We start from the raw sequence: 22,767 nt of genomic DNA, 5'->3' as shown, positions 1-22,767 counted from the left end.
TTTCTCTCTTAATTTTTGGAATATATATTCTCAGATCTGTTAGGTTTGGATATGTATCTTAATACTTTGTGTTTTTGAATTTAATAACTTACAACACATTTCAAAAGTGTAATAATTTTGTTGTATTATTAAATAAGTGTAACTTTTTATGCAATACTCCAACACTTTCTGATGTTTTGTTGTTTTTCAAAATAATAAACATTTCTATAACTCCTCCAGATAAAAGCTTTGAATATCTTTATATTTTAATTTCAAAAGTTAAATTCAACAAACATCAGCTTTTATAACATAAAAAATGTATACAGCCCAGAGAAGATCAGAACGATACATGTTTGGTAACTCTCTTAGAAGGCTCGTTAGTGTTGACTAATGACTTCATCCTTGGGTCTGATTCTTCGGCAGAGAAACGACACTTCAATGAGTACGCGAATATATTCGTCAAGATGATTGTCTACATCCTTAAACAGTTTATTCTAGACGACAATTTATCAAGAGAATTTCTTCTGGGAAGACTCGTTCTCTCGAGGATTTTTAGGTAGAACAATAGCTATCCTGAAAGCTTCCTTACCACAAGCTAATAACCATCGTACTCGTAAATATAAGAACCTGTATTGAAGTTTTCCATCCATTTGAGGTTCCATGTCGATCACCTAAACACAGAAAGGGTGACTTAACTGCACTGAAATCCTTTCCGTTTGTCGCTATCGTAAACGTTCCTACCAAGCTTTATGAGAAATTAACATCATTCTAAAAATGGCAATTCTTTATTATGAGATGTGGTCTACTGGTTAGCGTTCACAATTGTGAATATGACGGTCTATGGTTCGAGTCCAGTTGTCTAAAGTAGCGTTCAGTACTTTGGGGTCGTGAGTGCGTTATAAAAGTGATTGTCAAATACCAGTTTTTGATTACATTAGTTGATGGTGAGCGACGTTGGCTATCTGCCTTCCCTCTGGTCTATCAGTTCAATATCAAGTTCATGATATAATTTGATCGAATAAATATCATTTAGCAAATTAATTAATCAACAGGTATACTGGTTTTGGCTAGTATTGTTGTTAAAAGTAATAACAATGATTGTTGTGTAAAGATGGTAATTGCATTTATTTGATTCGCAACTTATAGATATGGTAAAGGACATAACCGTTATTCTCGAGATAGAAATATACAAATAATTATTCTAATAAAAATACGAATGGCCGACAAGCCGCTCATCTCTTCACATTATCATTGTTATTCACTTATAATAGTGAGTGACAAAATATGGGTCAAAATTGCCACATCTTTTCACATTATCAGTGTTATTCATTTATATTAGTGAGTGACAAAATATGGGTCAAAATTGCCACATCTTTTTACATTATCAGTGTTATTCACTTATATTAGTGAGTGACAAAATATGGGTCAAAATTGCCACATCTTTTCACATTATCAGTGTTATTCATTTATAATAGTAAGTGACAAAATATGGGTCAAAATTGTCCACATATTTTCACATTAACAGTGTTATTCACTTATAATAGTGAGTAACAAAATATAGGTAAAAATTGTCACATCTTTTCACATTATCAGTGTTATTCACTTATGATAGTAAGTGACAAAATATGGGCCAAAATTTCCACATCTTTTCACATTAACAGTGTTATTCATTTATAATAGTAAGTGACAAAATATGAGTGAAAAATTGCCACATCTTTTCACATTATCATCCCGATTCCTTTGTGACTGAAACAATGACAGTTACAGGAAGAAGAAAAAACGTTTTGATTCATTGCAATATGAAATTATATTTGTTTTCGTTTTATTTTACACGACTAATCACTTACAAGAAACCCATCCAGTCCATTAAATTCTTATTTAGTTATTAGCACCTTTCAAATACCGAGTGGACTTATCGGGATAGGCATACACACTCTTTCCATTTTCTAGTGTAAGGAGGACAATACTGTACTAACCCCATAGTCCTTCTGTACATCATTTGTTGTTCCCGAACTTTTATCACGTAGTGTGTTTACACAGATGAATATGCCCTATTTACCCCTATTGTTAACGACTAAGTCAAATTTTTGTAGACAAAAGAAATTTTACCCAAATAAGTTGTACAACTTTCAACAAAAAGGTGTAATTAAAGCTTATATTTATCAAAATAACCTAATGTACAATAAATATATATATACATTAATACAAGTCAAATAAAACATTAGAACTTCGTATTAAAAAATAAAATAAAAACAAATATAGCAAGAAAATAAAAAAGACCGAGCAAACTATTTTGAAAAGTTCTTGAATAATGAAATTATTAAAAGAGTGACTTTTTTAAATATAACGTATTCTTGTTCAAGTGTAATTAATGCAATTATTATATCCAGAATTATTCACAATAAGGTAGTTATTGTTCTTGTAGTATTTCTCAGAAAGCAGGAAATTTTTAAATGTTTAAAATATAAGCCGATAACTAAGAGTAAAAACTTTCAAATGATAATTTATTGAGAATAATCATTCTTTCTTGTGATTGATCGAACACACAGGTTCGGTGTGTGTGTAGCTTCTGTCCATTATTTACCAACTCAAGATCTTATTTATAGAGAAACAAACGATTTTTATAGCAGAGCATTCAAAAACTTTCGCCAGAAACTGGACCTTAGTCATGTTATGTTACATTATTTTTGCTAATTATCTAAATTGTCATACTTACACTTGTTATTAGTTCCATTAGTAAGACTTATTGTTATTATTTTAAACTTTCTTGAATCTAATACTAGGCTAATACTGAGGGATTAAAATTATTTATAAATATCTTGTTGCCCTCTCCATATGTTTTTTAAAGTAGCAGAGATTAGTTAAAGTCGGGTTAGGTCTGTTAAATACATCTCATAATATGTTTAGTATATTCTTGTTATTTATAATACATGTAAGTGGGTTATATGTTAATCCTTATGTCATCATTCTTGCTATTTATTATACGATTCAGTTGTTTTTCATCTAATTTCATATTTATTCTTATATACTACCCATGACCCGCAAAACATTTGCTATAATATTAATGCTCTTCATTGGAATTTTCCTTATTCTATCATTTTCACTCACGTTATTTTAAGATACGCTTTCTTGCAAACATTGTTAGATCGATAAATCTTGATCAATTTGAAAAAAATTACGTGGTCAGAAAAAGAAGTCCACGCAGACGTAACTTTATTTAATAAACTACACGTAAAGTAAAGTAATGGTACTTATAATAGTGTACAGAGTATCAAACAGTTATGAACGTTCAGTGTATGACAGGGTTTTAAAAGTTGAAACAAAGAAACTCACAAAACCGAAGACTAAAAACCCGTACTAAAGAAAAAAGTAGCTAAAAGGTGTTAATAGTAGTCTATGAAACGAACCGAAGCTAAATTATTGCGAAGTAAAGTAAATATGAAGTTGTAACGAAAGCAAACTTAGCTGAATATGCAGAAACGTCTAAATGAGCGTTCACAAAGTGACAAACATATTGTTTTAAAGGAACTGCCCATGCGTAGTTTGGATCTCATTAAGTCGAGAAAACCAAATGAATTTATATTTAGTGTAATGTTCATTTTTTAAGGAAATTACACGTGGGTTAAGTGTTGTTTGTGTTAAATACTTTGCAAATAAAAAACTAAAGTTTAAATAGAAGTCAGTTGTCATGATGCTATCATGTACTGTACTCGTTGCATTAAAAAGTTTGATTAAGCAAAAAACAGGTAAGGTGATTCTGAAATGAAAAGCAAATATACAATATGGGCTCCTCGGACAAAGGCTTTTCTAACGATATGAGATTTGTAGGGTTGATTGCAAAATTTGCAAGAAAAGTTCCGAACAGACAAACGCAAGTGTATTATTTATTATTTTATACCTTCATAAACATTAGTTTTTTTCTATACTATATTGATATTGTCCTGCTATTCAACTCTACAGCTAAACAATAATATGTCATAGTAATTCTTCTCGGATGTTAGGCTATTCTGAAGTTACACCTTTAAAGTCCTTTAATGGGTTTTTATTGGTCATCAGACGTTGTTAGGGAAGGGAGTGTTTGTGTAGATATTAAGCTCGTCAAAGAACATTAAATACACGAAAGTACACGAATCAAACTTTTAGAGTTTATGTGCTCCGTTAGAAAGTTATGCTATTTTCTTTCTATAATTAATGGTTTTGGTTAAAGTGTTTGATATACTTTTTATTTGTTATGATAATTTTGTGAGATTTTATTGGGTTTAATGCTGAAATGTCGTTAACAGCGAGGTGGTGAAACAACACATTCTAATCATTCACGAGTAAGAACGTAATTACAGTATATCTAATTACCTATGCAGTTTAGTTTAGTTTGAACTAAGATGGCAGTTTCCTGTGTTCCAAAGTTAATATTAGATAGTTCGGATAGTGATTAATAACGTTAAATTCTTAGATACTGGCTTAGCAGATGTAACCAAGGTTTATTAAGATGATTTATTAACGTTTTTAAAGTATGGCTGCTGCACCTATTAACAATGAGAACAACTACTAGCTGAATTAGAGAACACCCTTACTATATAAAGTGGGGAATGATTTAAGCTATACAAATATATTATGGTAATTACGGAGACAGCTAATAAAAGGGGCTAGCTGAGGCATGACAATATTTGTGAAAACACTGCAACTGTAAAAAAAAAAACTTTCGTAGGAAACAAATATTCATCATCCTTTTTATAAATGTATCACACTACAATGTCCTTGCTTAATTAAGCTATACCAACGTATCACACTACATCAATGGAACAACAGTCTCTGGCAAATACCTCACAACATCAGTAGAACAATCATCTCTGGAAAACGCCCTCTAGTCAGTAAATCTTAGCATCTGCCTGGGTATCTTATATAATGTGGCAGATTAACCAATCAGAGAAACTTGTCTGTATTTAAATAAGTGAGATGTCATTGAATCTGGAAAACTCGAGTAATACTTACGTCATGCTAGTAATAAAAAACTTACGGACAAAAAGAAATGTGCATACCGAAAAGAACAAACATTAAACATTTTGATTACTTCATACCAGGGTTTGCAATAGTACCGGCGGTACCAGTACTCGAACATCTCTAATCATGTGACTTCAGCAGTTAGAAATTCAACTATTCTTCCCAGTGTGTTCTCGTGGGAATATTTTGTTTTCACATCAAACCAAATTGTCAATTATCTGTAAGCCCACATGGTATGACAACTATGGCAATGAATCAGTTGAAATCTAGGCTTTCTATTGGTTATAAATTTAATGGGAGTCGACCTCAGAAAGATATATTAGCAAATTGTAAATTACAGCATAGCAGAGGTAAGTGTGGAAAGTGATTTCTGAGTTTTCAATGATTGCTCTTTAGTCCCGTAAGATTAAAGAATATAAAAATATAGCTTCAGAATACACAGGGCTGTGAATTTAAACTTCATAAAAGTTGTTTTGGTTTCAATAACGGATTTTCCATAATTTAGCTATTCATTTTTTTCTAACATGTAACAAATTTTTACTAAAAAACTCTTACTTAGATCAAATTATTATTTAGTTTACCACAATGAATGATTTTATTATTATGTCTGTTAACAAAAATACAAACAAACTGAAGAAACGTCAAAGAAATGTCAAACGAATATGCATCCTCATTGATCCTGATTTGTTTTTTTGAAATCTACGTCTTTTAGTTTCAAAAGTACATGTTGTGGTCTTTTTTTTTATGTATTGCGTTATGACGTTTTGTGAAAAACCTGTACGTGGTGTAGAAAAATGAATATCATTTTTGGATTCAGCGTACAGGAATTACTGTCAAACGTGTAAAAATATCAAGACAATAAAACCATTGGAGGAGTGTAATATGGATTGCCAAATTATGGGGTGGACAAAAAATCCAGAAAAGGAGACGGCTTATGAACAAATATCCAAATTCTCACACTAGGGAAATTTGAGGTTGTTTTAAATTATTTCTTTATATAATTTAAACTTAAAATTTATATAATATTAAAATTTGATTTATCATCTATGGTTTGATGTCAAGTTTGTTCCTATACCATGATAATAAAGTGGTTTAATTAAATTTTGAATGTAACTCACTAAGACGTCGTGACATACCTCCCCGTATGCTAAGAGTTAATCACGCGCGCATCTACCTAACGTGCAATCAGTCACGTAGGCACATTCACGTTCTCTTCCAGAGCGTGGGAGTTACCAGTTTCCCATATTTCATGCTATTGCTGATTTTCACGATGAGATTCGCTTATCGACTGAAGTATGAACTCAAAAATACCACATCAAACATTTATAATTCTGTGAAAAGCGAGGCTGAAATACCAGAGGAGGTGTTCGGTCAAAACTCGGAAGATGGGACATGGGATAAGAGATATTATTCTCAACATACGATATACTATAAACCAATACCGGTACCGACTGCAAACCCTGTTTCTTACTTACTTTTACAAACATTTGCCACAAAATCAGATTCATGGATATTACCTCTAGCTAAAAATAGGTTTTACATGCAAGTCCTTCAAATGCACACACACAAAAAACAACTTAGGATTAAAACTTTTTAGCAATTGAACAAAGTACTTATATCTTCATATCAGATAACGATGTCAAGAATTGCAATACATTTTACTGGAACTATGAATCTCGCAAATAGCGATGGTCCTGCCATCTATCAAATGTGAACACGATTTTTAATTCACAATTTTTTTAATTATTTACAATTTAATCAACGTCATTCAAAAATTCAGAACGAACTACTTTTTAATAGGAATCTCTTATAGATAGGATTGCTTAATTCTCTTTCACATTGGTCAAAACTTCTATCCAAAAAAGCTTAACACTTCCAACTATGGATTTAGTTGTTTCAGGTTATATCTGATATTAAGGATTTACTGTAAGACGAGTTAATATACAAAGAAATAAACCAGATGAGTAAACAAAAACAGGTTATTCATTAGTAAAGTTTAATTTTCGATTTCGGAAAACTACCCACTCAGTCCAGCTAAACCACAAGACGCGCATGACTTTGACCAATTGTGCTTGAAAGGACCATTATTGCTATAAAACTCCATTCAATCATACCAGTTTCAAGATTAAATATCTTCGGATACTGAGTACCTTACGGTCTATACATAAACCAAAAGTACCTAATAATCCAAATGTAACGTAGAAACACGTATATAGACACGCGCGCGCGATTGTCATTGCCAACATGTATTGTGGTGCAAGAAATTAAGACGAAACAAAATCGATAAGAAAAATAAGTACTTACTCTAAATTACAATCACAAAAAACTTTTAGCGTGAAAAATGAAAGTAAGCATGCATAAAAGAAATAACATTTCTCTGAAGCCGAACATATGTGGTTGGGTTATATTTTGTAAATAGAACAACACCCACTTTTTATAAACTTAATATAATTATTACTTCGCAAAACGTGTAATAGAGTAGCATCCAAGAAACTTTACTTTTTCTAATGAAATTGTTTTTGTCTTTCCGATTTAAAGGAATTATTCTAAAATGTTTTATTTTGTCTTATAAAGCTTAATTTGACCAATTACGCACTTTGATCATGAAACTTGAATAGCTGACAAATAACAAAAACAAATGTTCAAGGAACGGGTAAAGGACCAATTTTTTTCCTTTTGTTAGTTGGCGGCAAAGCTATCAAAACTGTCTGCTCGTTCCATAATTTTCAACTGCTGACTAGAGGAAAATTAATCTTTCGACAGTACCAACCGTTAACTTTCGAGCTACTCTTTACCCAAGAAAAGTAGGATTCACCCACCCACTACTCAAAAGATGAGCAGGTTCTGTGCTCGATCTCGATCCTGAGACCCAAAGATTCCAAATAGACCATCCTAACCACCATGCCAGGGCTAGTTTAGTGAAGACTTCTTCGTGGTAGAGCGATTAAACCTGCATGCATGACTTATGATTTCATTTATTAATATGTATGGCAAGAAAGCAGTAACACATCTCTGCTCAGCAAACGGAATCATCCATAGAAAGGTAAGCTTTTGTTTATTCTATATTTTAATCATTGTTATGGAAATGCCATGGTTGTTGTGTTTTATTATTGTTGCTGTTTTTTTTTGGGGGGGGTGGATGGGGGAGTGAAGGACAGCTATAAAATTATACTTACTAAACTTTAATTACATGTATTTTTTTTAAATTAAATAGTAATCAAAATATGAAAGCAGCCAATGTTCATTGGAAATTATAATTTACTTTTGTGTAGAGACCCCTCAGTTAAATTAAAATTCAGCAGATGGCAGCAGCTGCAAATAGACAATATTGAACATTTAATATCGAATAGACTCTCTTTGCAAAACAGGATTATTTAAAAAAATAGTAGCAATTCTCAAAAATGTGTTAACCGAAATTGTAAAAGGTTAAAGAAAACTTGTGAAGGTTTATATAACAAAATATGGCGAATAAGTATGTTTGTTTGTTGGAGATTTTTGCGCAAAGCTACAGAAACGGCTGTCTTTGCATAACCATCATCAATTTTGAATTGATAGATTAGAAGGAAGACAACTAGCCAATAGCAACCGCTGTCAACTCTTCGGCTATTCTTAACCGACCGAAGAGTGGAATTTGGCCACAACTCAAGTAGTGCACGCGTTCTTGTAGCAACAGACCACGAAATATTAATATTCGGATGCACAATGCGGGTACGCTAACCACTAGACACATTCGAGCAAGTGGCGGAGAAGAAGAGTGAAATAAAGACACTAACATAATAATTACCCAGGAAAATAATAATTCATCGACCTTCACAATGAAAGACATTTTCTGTTATGCAAACATATTTAGCTACCCCCGTAAATCTAGGGCAGAGAAAGTACGGCAGGGTAATAAATATATATAATAAATTAAGACTAACGTCACATTTTAAAACCCACATTTTAGTATCTATATCTGTTCCCTTCTTGCCTGTTTGGTCAATAGTTTTGATGTATCAAATCTTGTGAAAGACAGTGGACGTAAACCTAACAACTCGTCTAAACGTCACAGTAGACGTAAACCTAACAACTCGTGTAAACGTCACAATGAACGTAAACCTAACAACTCGTATAAACGTCACGGTGGACGTAAGAACGCATATCCATGTATGTAACACTCGGTTAAACAACTTGGTAGACGTAAACCTAAAACTTCGTATAAGCGATACAGTGGACGTAAACCTCAAAATTCGTATAAACGTCACAATGGACGTAAGTACTACACGTCAATATCTGTAACAATCGACAAAACACTCCAGTAAACGTAACTTCTATACATCGCTTTATTCGCTTTCACAACAACATATTGACAAACCATAGCTGAACAGTATTTACTATTTAATTTTATCTGATTAGCTTTGAAATTTGTTGGAGAGTACCTGAGATTTTTAATGTCTATTATAAATATTGAATAACATTTAGTAATGATAAAATAGTAGTAATTAAAACCATACCTTGTTCCATTTTCACTGGCTCTGAAGCATGAAATTTAAAAAGATTTATTATTTTATTGAATTATTATAAAGCCACAGAGATAAAAAATCTGTAGAAACAATATAAAAACACAGCTTACTTCCATCCGTAACTTAAGATAGTTTTTTGTTTAAGTATTATTACTCTTCTTTAATAATCAAAGATAATCTGTTACAAACATTGACTGAAATAAGACTTGATGCACTATAACTTGCAAATACTACGTCCATAGACGGAACGTCTGTAAATGACTTTAGAATATATTAGTTCTATTTTATTTCCCTAGATGGCAGTATGAAAAAAAAGGCTATGCAATATTTTATACCCTACTAACTCAAAACAGATGCACGTTACAAGTGAAGACCTTAATAATTGTTCGTTTGTAACTAAGCACAAAGCTACACAATGGGCTGTCTGTGTTTCTGCCCACCACGGGTATCGACACTCGGATTCTAGCGTTGTAAGTCCTCAGACATACCACTGTACTACTGGGGGCCTTAATATATGTAAGAGAAAGATGATATATTATCTACAATCCAATGTGGAACAAAATGTTGTTGTTTTTTTCGTGTGCATTTAATGTCATTTTGAAATATTCTATGTTTATACCTTGCAGCAGTTTTTATATAAACAATTTTTAATCCCACACGTTGTTACTTTTCTTTTTAGAAAATGTCTGTAACACAAGAAACATTTCGAACGAATTTTTATCCACAGTGACGCTCTAAATTGCAAAGCCTTTGAAAGACAGTTCCGGTTTAATACCTTTTTTGATACAAACTTTCAGTGAATATCAAATCTGTGTAGATCTGAAATTGCAACAGAAAGCAAAGTTTTGTGTTATATAAGTTGTAAGCTTTAGTTAGTAAGAAACGGTTTGTTTTCTTAAATTTCTGTGCTACCTGTCCACAATTTTGAAGAGGTACAGTAAAGGAAACGCAGCTAGTTAATAGCACCAACCACCAACTCTTGGGCTACTATTGGGAGACCGAAAAGGGGGGTTTAACCGTCAGTCACTCTTATAACGCATTCCAACGTGCGGAATGTTTTGTTGTTTTTTTTCGCAGTAATGGGATACGAAGTATGGACACATCTGCTCTATACAGCTAACAACTGGACCGTGTTCGGTAACGGGCTACGAAGTATGGACACATATGCTCTATAGAGCTAACAACTGGACCGTGTTCGGTAACGGGATACGAAGTACACACACATATGCTCTATACAGCTATCAACTGGACCGTGTTCGGTAACGGGATACTAAGTATAGACACATATGCTCTATACAGCTATCAACTGGACCGTGTTCGGTAACTGGATACGAAGAATAAACACATATGCTCTATAGAGCTAACAACTGGACCGTGTTCGGTAACTGGATACGAAGTATGGACACATATGCTCTATAGAGCTAACAACTGGGCCGTGTTCGGTAACGGGATACGAAGTATAGACACATATGCTCTATAGAGCTAACGACTGGGCCGTGTTCGGTAACGGGATACGAAGTATAGACACATATGCACTATAGAGCTAACAACTGGGCCGTGTTCGGCCACAGCAGGAAACAGAAGGCAGTTTTACGACTAATAATTTTCTATAATGGTGAAAGATTGCTTGTTACTGGTGTGTTGTAAGATTTGAATAGCAGGAAAACGAAGACAAATTGTTACATTTCTTTATGGGATGTAGTCTTATGCTGAAAATAATTCTATTTGATTATAATGTGAGGATCGTACAGGATGTAGACTAATAAACATCTTTGCGGTTGGAATAAGTTATAATATTTAATTAACAACCCACAGGAGTACGTTACTGAAAGTAAAACATACAGAATTATTATTCAACTAATTATTCAAGATTTAAAGAAAATATATAATAGCTGTTTGATCTCGCCATAAAGTTCTACTTTCAGTTTAACATAGCTTATTTCCAGATCGATGGCCTTTGAATGAGCGAAACTTTTATGAAGTTCGTTAGTCATCTTGATTCAACTTCAGAGAAAACTCACCTACGCTGAATGAAATAGTTATATAGATTTTTTTCGATTTTAAATCAGATAATGAAACAGAATGCTTCCTAAATTATGTCATCAATCTTCATTCAAACAATTACTAATAATTGCTTTATTCCAACAATTTAATTAAATAAATAGGAAGAGTTTACAAAATATTCACCTGAAAAAATAATTGCCTAAAAAAATCGTACAAGCCAATAACCAACCACAAAATAAAACGTATCCTCGTCAAGCTAAGGAAACTGCTATTTAAAATACAACAGTTTTCTAATCATATCAAAACTCACAATCAAAAATTATTATCCTACAAAAACACAAAATAAAGGATTAATTTACGAAAGTAAGTGCGGTTCGTGCAATCAATCTTGTATAGGCGAAACGGAGAATGGCATGGACATCAGACTAAAAAAAAAAACCCAAAAACCTCTTATGTTTTTGAACACATGAAATAAGTCAACATATATACGTAGATAAATCGACGTTCACAGAAGCTCATAGTTAAAAGTATAAAACTTTCCATAAATAAACATTAAAATACTCATTTCTATCTTTAACAATTTAACTCCCAAGAGAAAACAATCCTCACCATACGTTATAATTTTTGTTAAACTATAAAAAAGTATAACGCTACACATGAGAGCTGTTTATGAATTTCCATGTGTTAGTGTATTGTTCTAATAATCACGTAAACAGAATAACCTGATGACGGTCTACTCCTATGGTTTGAAACATCCTTAATCCAGTATAATAACATTCCTAATGTTAACCGGTATATTCATTTTAATTAATCACGAACTATATCTCCAGAATGTAACTTTATTAGCTCAATATTGTATTACAGCTTCGTCAGTTAAATCTCTAAGCTAATAAAGTTACATTCTGGAGATATAGGTCTTGATTTTATTTAAGTTTATAGAAATGTCTCATAATAAACCCCAGTTTGCGTTAAACAAAGTTAAGAATAATGAACAAGATGATTAATTAAAATAAATAAACGGGTTAACAGTAGGAATGTTATACTGGATTAATGAACTTGTATCATAACAATAGCTCCTGACGAAGCTGTAATAGCGAAATATTGAGTTAATAAAGTTACATTCTGAAGATTTTATTTTAATCATCTCGTTGGTTTGGTTTAGACCTACAGTCCTTTAGTCACCACTAGCAAACTTAGTCTTTCCTTCAATGTAATTCACGTATTAGTGAAGAACCTAACAAATAATAAAATCCTTTAGTTTGCGACATGAATTATCAGGTAATGCTTATTATTCTCGGTATACATAATCGTCACAGAGGTGGAATCGAGAATTGATATTCACTCTAACGAGGTCTACTGACGAGGAAGTGAGGAATTTTTTTCTTCTTATGTAACAATTTTAAGCTCACTGACTTGAGTTCGATCATTAACATAAGAATAAAAGGAGTAAGAGAAAAGAAACGTACTTCCTTTGTGGGAAAGTTAGCATTTCTGAACACAATACATTCTTGAGTACTTCAGGAAATGCGAGGATGTAACGTGCTGGGGATTAGGCTTATACTTAAATAACGAAAACGCTGTGTCTGTTCTACTTTCTCCATTAACACTTATATGTGTCAAGTTGAGACATAGGTTATTAATTTGCGCACAGGAGAAGGTGGTCAACATTACATATGGACGGTTAAATTCGTTGCCAGGTGAAGGTGGTCAACGTTACAGAAGAAGAACTTTGTACGAGCGATCTTTCTCTGAATCTAGACCCAGATCGTTTTTTTATTAAGGGCACTGAAGGTTATTACTGGCGTTGTGTACTAAGCTACAAAGATTAAATTTTATATCTATACGCTCAACAATTGTGTATTAATTTTTGATTTTTTTTATTCCTTTTATTACTTCATAGAGTCAATAGTCAATCTTCCGATTTTTGTGAATATATTTCGTTCTGAGAATAAAATATCTGGATTAGTTATTCCAAACAGGTTTAAAATATTTCAGAAAAACGTGTTTTTGTCACAATTCGTATCAGTAAAACGGATGTAATGGCATTTTATTTGTGGTTAAATTTATTGTAACTAAAAGAAAAGAAAAATGTGGTTAGTTAGAAAAACATAAAATCAAAACATTAAGAGAAAGAAGAGTGGTTAAAAATAAAGTAAAAACAGAAAAGTTCCATATCGCAGAAATGAAATCAGAAATATGCGATGGACGTTTAGTAGTTTTTAGTAACATTTTAAGAAATCCAGTTAGTAAAGTGGCTTGAAATAATATGACGACGTAATGTATATAAATCAATACACTTGTTAATTTTAATTTTTAATTTTACAATATAGTCTACAAATTTACATAACTGAATATTTTTTTACAGTGTGGTTTAAAATTTCTAAGTGAAAAAGTGATAAACCACCTAATAGCGTATACCAATGGTTTTCAGCTTGTGGTTCCAGAGGTATGTGGAGATTTCCCTGCGAGTATGTGAAAACATTTGAAAAACATTAAAAAGAAAATAAACCTGAAAAATGGAAGGCAGTCCATACACGATTGTTATTTCTCACGTTACTGACCTGTTAGTTACGCGATTGTTATTTCTCACGTTATTGACCTGTTACATACACAGTTGTTATTTTTCACGTTACTGACCTCTTAGTTACGCGATTGTTATTTCTCACATTACTCCTCTGGTCAACTCTTAAAATCGAGATTGTGAGTAGAAACGTCCCGCTTTTCAACCATTTAAAACTCGAAAGTATAAACTAATAATTATATAGTTTTGTTCTTCTCTTGTTGGGACATTTTATTACAATAGTCTCTTTAAAATGTACAATTTGAGTATTTTTTTAAATACAAGTTTCACCTATATTCCCATTACGTTTAGAATATCTTGCAATTATAACAGAAAAAACAGGAATAAGTTTCTGTACTGAAAGCCCAAAACCAGACATTATCGAATGTGATTAAAACTAAAACTAGAGTAAAAGTATTCTAGAAAATTGATCTCACTACAACGTACTGAAATATTAATAAGGCTTGCTTGTTCTTCGTCAGTTAACCTTCGTTGTAGAAAATACTGAAATATCGTAACAATAAAGTTCTTCATCAGTTAATTTTCGTTGTACAAAATACTGAAATATCGTAACAATAAAGCTTCTTCGTCAGCTAACCTTCGTTGTAGAAAATACTGAAATATCGTAACAATAAAGCTTCTTCGTCAGCTAACCTTCGTTGTACAAAATACTGAAATATCGTAACAATAAAGTTCTTCGTCAGCTAACCTTCGTCGTAGAAAATACTGAAATATCGTAACAATAAAGTTCTTCATCAGTTAATATTCGTTGTACAAAATACTGAAATATCGTAACAATAAAGCTTCTTTGTCAGCTAACCTTCGTTGTAGAAAATAATGAAATATCGTAACAATAAAGTTCTTCGTCAGTTAATCTTCGTTGTAGAGAATGCTGAGTTTGTTAAGTCTTAACAAAACGTCATCGCTTCTCTTGAAGTCACGACAGATATTGCTAAGACACTAAAATCGTTTAAATTTATTATTATTTAATGACAAAGTTTCAAAGCAACTGATTTAGTAATTACTGCTCTAAATGATAGCATAGATTCTTCTCCTTTAATCATCATTTAAAACAATATTACACGTGATACTATAATTAAACAAAAGGATAATTATTTAGAAAGGAATTCCTGTTCTAATTGCATGAAACAATAGTGTATTAGGTCAACTGTAACCAAACCGTACTTACTGATTGTGCAAGCTTAAAAAATAAACATAAATGTCAATATTCATTCTTTTTAAATAATATCTAACAAAGTTCTGAATTGCTGATCCGTTGTCATAGTAACTATTTCAGAAACCAAATCAAGTATACATTTTGTACTCGAGCTATATGCATGTCAATATGTAATTTAGGTAAATGTTGCAATTTTCATACAAATTATGTAGTGTTCAAATAAGAACTATTTTTGTAGCAGATAACCAATAAGACTGACTTATACATTATTTCACCACAGGTCCCTTAGCTGCCACTACACGTTCCTTAATTATCACTACAAGTTTATCTATCACTTCGTGTTCATTTTAATATCACCACACGTTATGAAATAATTCTAAAATCGTTGCATCACATTCATGACAAGCAACATTTGATGGATAAAAACTTCTTCCTAATGTTACAAAATATTCTAAAAATATACCAAATGTAGTGGCGATTTAGGTAAAATGATACATCTAAACTTTTGTTCCAGTTGTAAAAGTAAGGTGGATATTAAATCGAAAATTTGTATTCTTATCAGCGAAACGAACAGATCTGACATACAAGATGTTCAAAAATGTCACCAATTTCGAGTGTATTTAGAATATCTTACACAGGTATGACATGTTTTAGCCTAACAAGTATTTTTTAACTTACTTTATCTAGACTCACATAGGACGTGTGGCTAACACTAAAACACCTGTGTTATACACCCTAAAACCACGTGATAGCCATATACCAAAACATTAAAACAGTTGTGTATCTTGATTCTAGTAGTGTATAATGGATGAAACCTGAAACGAAACTTAAAACAACCAAGTATCTAGATTATACGTTACTAGACTCTATTAGGGCGAGACTGATATAGTCCAAAATTACTAAAAACATCTGTATTTACACCCAAATAAGGCGCAATAGATATAACCCATAAAATTAAAACAGCTATGTTCTAGATCCTAGTAGGACGTGCTGAATACAAAACGAACAAGTGGAATTTTGTTGCATGTTGCTAAGATTAGATATTTCTTAAAAGAATTCTGAACTATTCTACATCTCATATAAAAGTCTCAGTTGTTGCCAGTCTGTGTATTTGACCGTTAGCGTTTTCACTAAATTTGTTTCAAACTCATCAATTATTGAGGAATTTTCTACATGAAAACAGATTATCAGAAAACTTAATAATTCAACAACATTTAAGCTTCATTCAACCAGACGTTTAGGTTAAAAAAGAAAACTTGTGCTCGTTAAAAACGCCCACGTTTCTGGAAAATGTGAAGGGTGTGATAAGAAACGTAGTTAAAAATGTATGAAAATATCGTCCAAAGGTATCTACATGTATCAAGCCGTTTAGATGATGAAAAGGTAAGACGAAAGCTTCTTTAATGAAAAGTTTTATTGATCATTCCAGATGTTAAGATCGTGGCATCAACTAATAATGGAACAAATCCATCACGAGACTAAAACCCACTATTATTACAGCGCATGAAGTGGTTTAGGCTTAGTGACAACCGTGTAATTGACTTAATTTATTTATGGGTGATTATCCCTTTACTTTCTAATTTGATAACTTAATTTTTTTCCAATAGAGAGAAATGACTAAAGCTGTTATAATAATAAAAACAATGGCTTAAACACGAATGATGACCGTGCCTAATATTAGAATTATAAAGTTGTAATAATGAATAAGAATCATAACAAACAAAGTTGAAACCGAGCTGCCCGTTTCATAATTTGTTGCCTGGGTTAATTTGAAACCATTGACATGTATTAATAAACGAAACATACCTAAATATAAAATGATTTCAGGTTTGTCTATAATAATGTTATAAACAAACGCATGATAACGAGTATATGTAGAGTTGTTTAGAAATGCTAACGAAGTTATTCTTGCTTATATACTTTTAATATAAAACAACAGTTCTCTAAGAGATGATTTCGATAGTTGTTTTCTAAAAGTTTAAATAAACTAGTTTTATGTATGAAACAAATTTAAATAATAAAATTAAAACAGTATTTTCCCTCATGTACTGAAAAATAATTTGCAATATGATATTTCCTTCATGTACTTATCAAAAACACTAATAAAACCACAAGAAAGGAAAATATATCCTAGAAAACGACGTCAAAGCAACGTATACCAGATTTTGTTCAAGTTTTTGCACCCAGCTAGTTTAAAAAGAGTTAATCCCTAGTTCAAACTATACCTGCTTTCAATACAGATAATACGTACAGTGACATCTGAACATAGAATTATTTTACAAAAAACGAGATAGATTAAGGTAAGTTCATTAAACTCTGGCCAGAGATTCCTCTATTTGTTTCCAATTTCAACTACTTGTAACCTCATATTAATAAGTATTTATACTATAAGCATTTTATGTAAGGAACGTTAAAAAAATACAATTATTTAATATGGCTTTAGGTTCAAATATAAACGGAAGTACTTTGAAAGGACAGAAACTTTATAACATTTTAACAAGCTTATCGAAACGTCGTACATTTGTAATAAAATTTCTTTCACTACCGATTCAAGCCGAGCTTTTATTTTCTAAGAAGTAGGTTCCTCGTCATCAAATGTGCTGCGTCACAATATACATAAAACAGATACAGCATATAACAAATGGGTTGTTGCGTTTCAATATGGAAACGGAAGTTATAATAATGATGCTACGGTTCTCGATCGGTCACGATACGAGGTTTGATTCAAATAATTGACTTAAACATTTACGTTAAAACCTTTATCTAATAGGACGCATTATTTTACACATTCTACAAGCCGATAACAAGTAACAATGTTTATTAATTTTCATTGAACAATAATAGATGGATTCCTGTACACATAATATGATGATTGGATAAAAGCGTGATCTTGAGCAACAAATATTAACAGTGTATTTTAGCTACTTACCATTGTTCCCGGAATAACGGTTTCCATCTTGTGTAGAAATAAGATTCTCAGCTTGTTACTTAAAGACAAGATTAATATTTAAGTTGTGTAGCTGACGTTTAAATAATCAAAGTAGAGAAGAAGGTACCATTAAACTGTAAAAGAAGGATGCTTGGAGCAGGAAGTAAAATTCACATGTTTGTTTCCAATACTCATTAATTTACTAAATTTCGTGTAAGTGTAAGTCATTCTTGTGTAGGAATAAGCCGTTTTCTCTATACTGTAATGAGAAAAACAGAAGTAGAAATTAATTCGTTGACTCAATGTAGTGTTTTAAAAAATCAAGAACAAATTTACTGCAGGTGAAGGTTTTATTTTGGAACAGTTACACTAAGCCTACCGAAATGATTCAACTACAGATAACCAAACTACACACACGTTTGAAATTTATGAAGTTCTATCTCTTTCTCACTGCATCAAGTATAAACTATTAAAGTTTCTTGGAATTCGCTCAATGACTACTAATGTAGTGCTTGCAGAAAACTTGCCAGCCATGATCTCGTGAAGAAACAGTATCCATACTACAGAGATTAGTCTGTTTTTCCCATTACCGCCTTACCTCTCAAAATGAAAGAGTAAGTAGCTCTTCTCAAATGGCAAACAATGAAGTTTGAAACAGATGCTATTAAAAATTGTAGGGCCCAAGGGAGTTGCTAAATTACGATCCTGGTCATACAGCAAGTAAATTTCACTTAGTCCCAAATAAAAGCAAAATAACGCTTTTATCGATAACAGTTTGGAGTAATACCGTTTTCGAGTCTTTTTTGATCTGATCGTAAAGTCTACTCGAACGGCACATTTATAGGGTCTGAGCAAGTTGATTTATCACTTGAAGAAATTAAGCGTTTGAGATGGTTATTCTCTTTAAGTTTAAATTATTTCATTGAAACAACTAGTAGACAAGAAGTCAACAGCTTTAGTACTCGTATAAAGCATTAAGAGAATAGCTAACGAGATTCATTACTGTGTGTTCATTTCGGTTACAAAGGGGAAAAAAATTATATTTTCAATATTGTTTTTAAACGTTGCAAAGAAAATTTAAATTGGTTAATGATATTCATTACTAAAAATCCTTTCTACGCTCTTTAGTGAGAAAATAACAGGATTTGCAAAGAAAATAAGACGATTCCTTATCTAATCGACTTGGTTCAGTGCATCTGAATTTATTTTGGGGGTGCGGTGTTTGTTAGTAAGCCCAAAGCTATACAATGGGCCATCTGTTCTGTGCCCATTCAGACTTACCGCTTAGCCAATTTAGGATATTTTTTTTGGGGGGGGGGGCTATCTAATTACAAAGGGCAAAGAAACATGTTTGTGCAAGTAGTTCAGTGGTATATTGGACAATAACCTGAGAAAAGACTATACTAAAACTTTTATAACTTTTCTAATATATACAGTATTTAATCGAAATGTTTAAGGATTTGATGACATGCGAAAACGATGCGTTTATATTAACGATTTCTGCTATTTAGAGCAATTGCTCCGCGAGTGCATGGGATATCTTACACTACATCAACATGAATATCACAAGATCCTGACAATTCATGTTTTAGGTTACTACGCCAATCAGTATCATATCTCCCAGTACACCAACATAAAAACTACATGATCCTAACAATTCATGTTTTGAGCTACTACGCCAATCAATATTATATCTTTCAGTACACCAACATAAGAACTACATGATCCTGACGTTACTACGCTACTAAATATCTTCCATTTTAAAAACATGAAACACAAGATGCTCCTGACAGATCGTGCTTTGGATAACAACGCCGCTAGCTACTGTGTTCTATATTTTCCTTATTTTAACATCATGAATGCCACCCAATTCTAATAATTTTTGTTTTGGGTTGTTACGCTACTACGTATCATCTTTCATTTTTCACAACATGATCATTACACGCTCCTGCTGATTCATGTGTTATGTAACTATACTGCTAACAGTTAATTTCCATTATATTATCTTTGAGTTACAAGATATAATCGATATGTACGATTTTTTGTATTTATTTTTTTATCAACTGAGGAAGGAAATGATTTTTTTTATGAGAAGAATGTACCAATATGCTAATCACCCTCAGTTGTTACTGTTCACCAATTTTATCTATCAAAACAGTTGGTATTCAATTAACTAATTAGCGTCTAGTATGTCTGTCGTATTATAGTTGGCCTGAGAAGCTCCGGTATTATGCGAAATAGCTTGTAGACACTACATAAAACAGGTACAGTGTGGTTGACGTACTATTACATTCTTCATAGCTTTAACTCGTAAGTTTTTTTCCTTTGACGCTTTGGTCATTTGACCCACTCCGGAATCAAAAAGACTAACTGGTTCGCCAGTTCCACTGAATGATTAGTAGTGTTAATTCGTGTTAGATAAATATTCATAATAATATACAATTTAATGTTAAAAATTAATAATCTGATATTGATAAAAATGATGGTTTATAACCTAAATATAATTAATAGAATTACAGTTCAACTTAATCCAGGTCCCATTAAAACAGTTATTCACGTATTTGTTTTTATCAGTTTGTAATTAAAACTAACAAGAGAAACAATAAAACAATGTTAATTAATAATACACAAATAACGTTAGTAATTACTAAGATCAATGTCCAAAGAAATTTCGTAAAGAGAAATATTTTGTAAAGACATACTGTTTGGATCCCGTTCATTATTGTAAAGTAAATATTGAAAAAAATTAATGTGTGTACGTTATGTTCTATCAATTAAAGTTGATAATTTGTATATTATTTACGTCAAGGGGTTTGAAGCGCCGACTTTCTGCTTATTTTCAACATGAACAGAAACGACTAGTCACGTAACTAAATCCCCAGTTGTACAAGTCGCGATGCTCTAAGATTAGAAGAATTATGCAAATCATCTGGCTTTAATTCTCTGTATCATGGATCACGAACCGTTAAAGTTACTCCGTTTCTTGGAAATTAATTTATTCCTATCATTCTACAGCAGAGGAATACATCATTAAACATTTTCATGTATCTCTATATGGAGAGTATAACTATTGGGCTAAACTAATAGCTAACATAATGAATTATTCAAGTGAAAGTTAAGATGGCGACATAAATGACTAATACAAGATACAATAGTTTCTGGAACACATTAAATGCCCTTGTTGGGATAAGGCACAGCTAACCTAAAGGGTGATTGTGAATAGTTTGATACCAGTAAGTGTTTCTTCATTATTTTAAGTTCAAAAATACGAACTCGAAAGTATTGCTAGATTATAGATATGTATATTTATAAAGATGTTTCACTGTCCTGCCTACCAGTATTGGAGTTGAAAGATGAAACTTACGTACGAGAAGAGTTTAATCTTGAAATAAGTAATATTTGTTTGTTTGTTTTGAATTTCGCGCAAAGCTACACGAGGGCTATCTGCTAGCCGTCCCTAATTTAGCAGTGTAAGACTAGAGGGAAGGCAGCTAGTCATCACCACCTACCACCAACTCTTGGGCTACTCTTTTACCAACGAATAGTGGGATTGATCGTCACATTATAACGCCCCCACGGCTGAAAGGGCGAGCATGTTTGGTGTGAGAGGGATTCGAACCCGCGACCCTCAGATTACGAGTCGAATGCCTTAGCCACCTGGCCATGCCAGGCCAATAAGTAATATGAAACAGTATCAATAGTTGAAACAATAAAGACAGAGCAACACGACTAGCTTTCCAACGAAGGATTATTTATATCAGAAATCTAAAGCAAGACTTGATACTAAATTTCTGGTATAAAAGAAACATTGTACATAAAACTACTCTTCCGTCATTCAATAATACACATTCTTCCCTCGATTTAAACTTATTTTAACTATTTTATTTGTGGCAATTTTTTTTCATTTTCTCTTGTTATAATTTGTATATTTAAATTGTTTACTTCATATGTATATATTTCTGATGCGATTGCAAATACTATTTGTGTTGTAACTCTAGATTACTGATGATGGAATTATGATGATTCCAGTTTAATAAATTCTTCCTATTATCACGTTCGTGTTTTGCTTTATCAAAAATATATATTCTTTGCAAACTGCACGCTTCTTTAAATATTATATACACAATAAAAACAAGATAGTTAGAAGTGTGATTCTGTTTAACAGCAGCGTTTTGTTACCATCTACGATCACCTACACGTTTTCTTCAATATCTCTGATCTACACGTGTGTATCATATTTATGCCAACTATTGTATTCCAAGAGTGGTTATCGTAATCTCTTGCTGTAAATTAAGTCAGTAAGATAGTGTGATGAAACTTCTCTTAGCTGAAGTTATTTTTAGTGTATTGAATTTCTGCGGCATATTTCACAAATTGTATCAAGCCTGCTTTGTTTTGTTTTTTATAGAATTCTCTTACTGGATAACTTTATAACGGAGTATCTAAGAATTGCCAGCTGGTTGTAAAATATTAAATGAGCGTGTTAAACAGCATAAACTGTAGCAGAAGATCTAATTATACCTCGTACTTATTTTCATTCTTTCACTAAATCAGTCTAGATTTATGAAAACTACATTTCACCATGGTTCTCAAACATCATTAACTATTTCCATTTGTT

The 22,767-nt window shown here is 32.1% G+C and overlaps 1 protein-coding gene across 1 annotated transcript in view; it reads right to left on the bottom strand.

Annotated features, from left to right (window-relative positions):
* Window positions 1-285: 285 nt before the first annotated feature.
* LOC111089044 overlaps window positions 286-22,767 on the bottom strand; it is a 34,138-nt gene continuing 11,656 nt past the window's right edge. The window contains exons 4-5 of the mRNA XM_022400714.1: window positions 9,471-9,491; window positions 286-650 (exon numbers count right to left, since the gene is read on the bottom strand). Coding sequence (XP_022256422.1) covers window positions 565-650; window positions 9,471-9,491 — 107 coding nt within the window. The 3' untranslated portion in view covers window positions 286-564. The remainder of the gene's footprint in view (window positions 651-9,470; window positions 9,492-22,767) is intronic.

This window comes from Limulus polyphemus, unplaced genomic scaffold, assembly GCF_000517525.1.
Source record: "Limulus polyphemus unplaced genomic scaffold, Limulus_polyphemus-2.1.2 Scaffold5093, whole genome shotgun sequence".
Taxonomy (NCBI): domain Eukaryota; kingdom Metazoa; phylum Arthropoda; class Merostomata; order Xiphosura; family Limulidae; genus Limulus; species Limulus polyphemus.
This window is presented reverse-complemented; position numbering and strand designations above follow the sequence as displayed.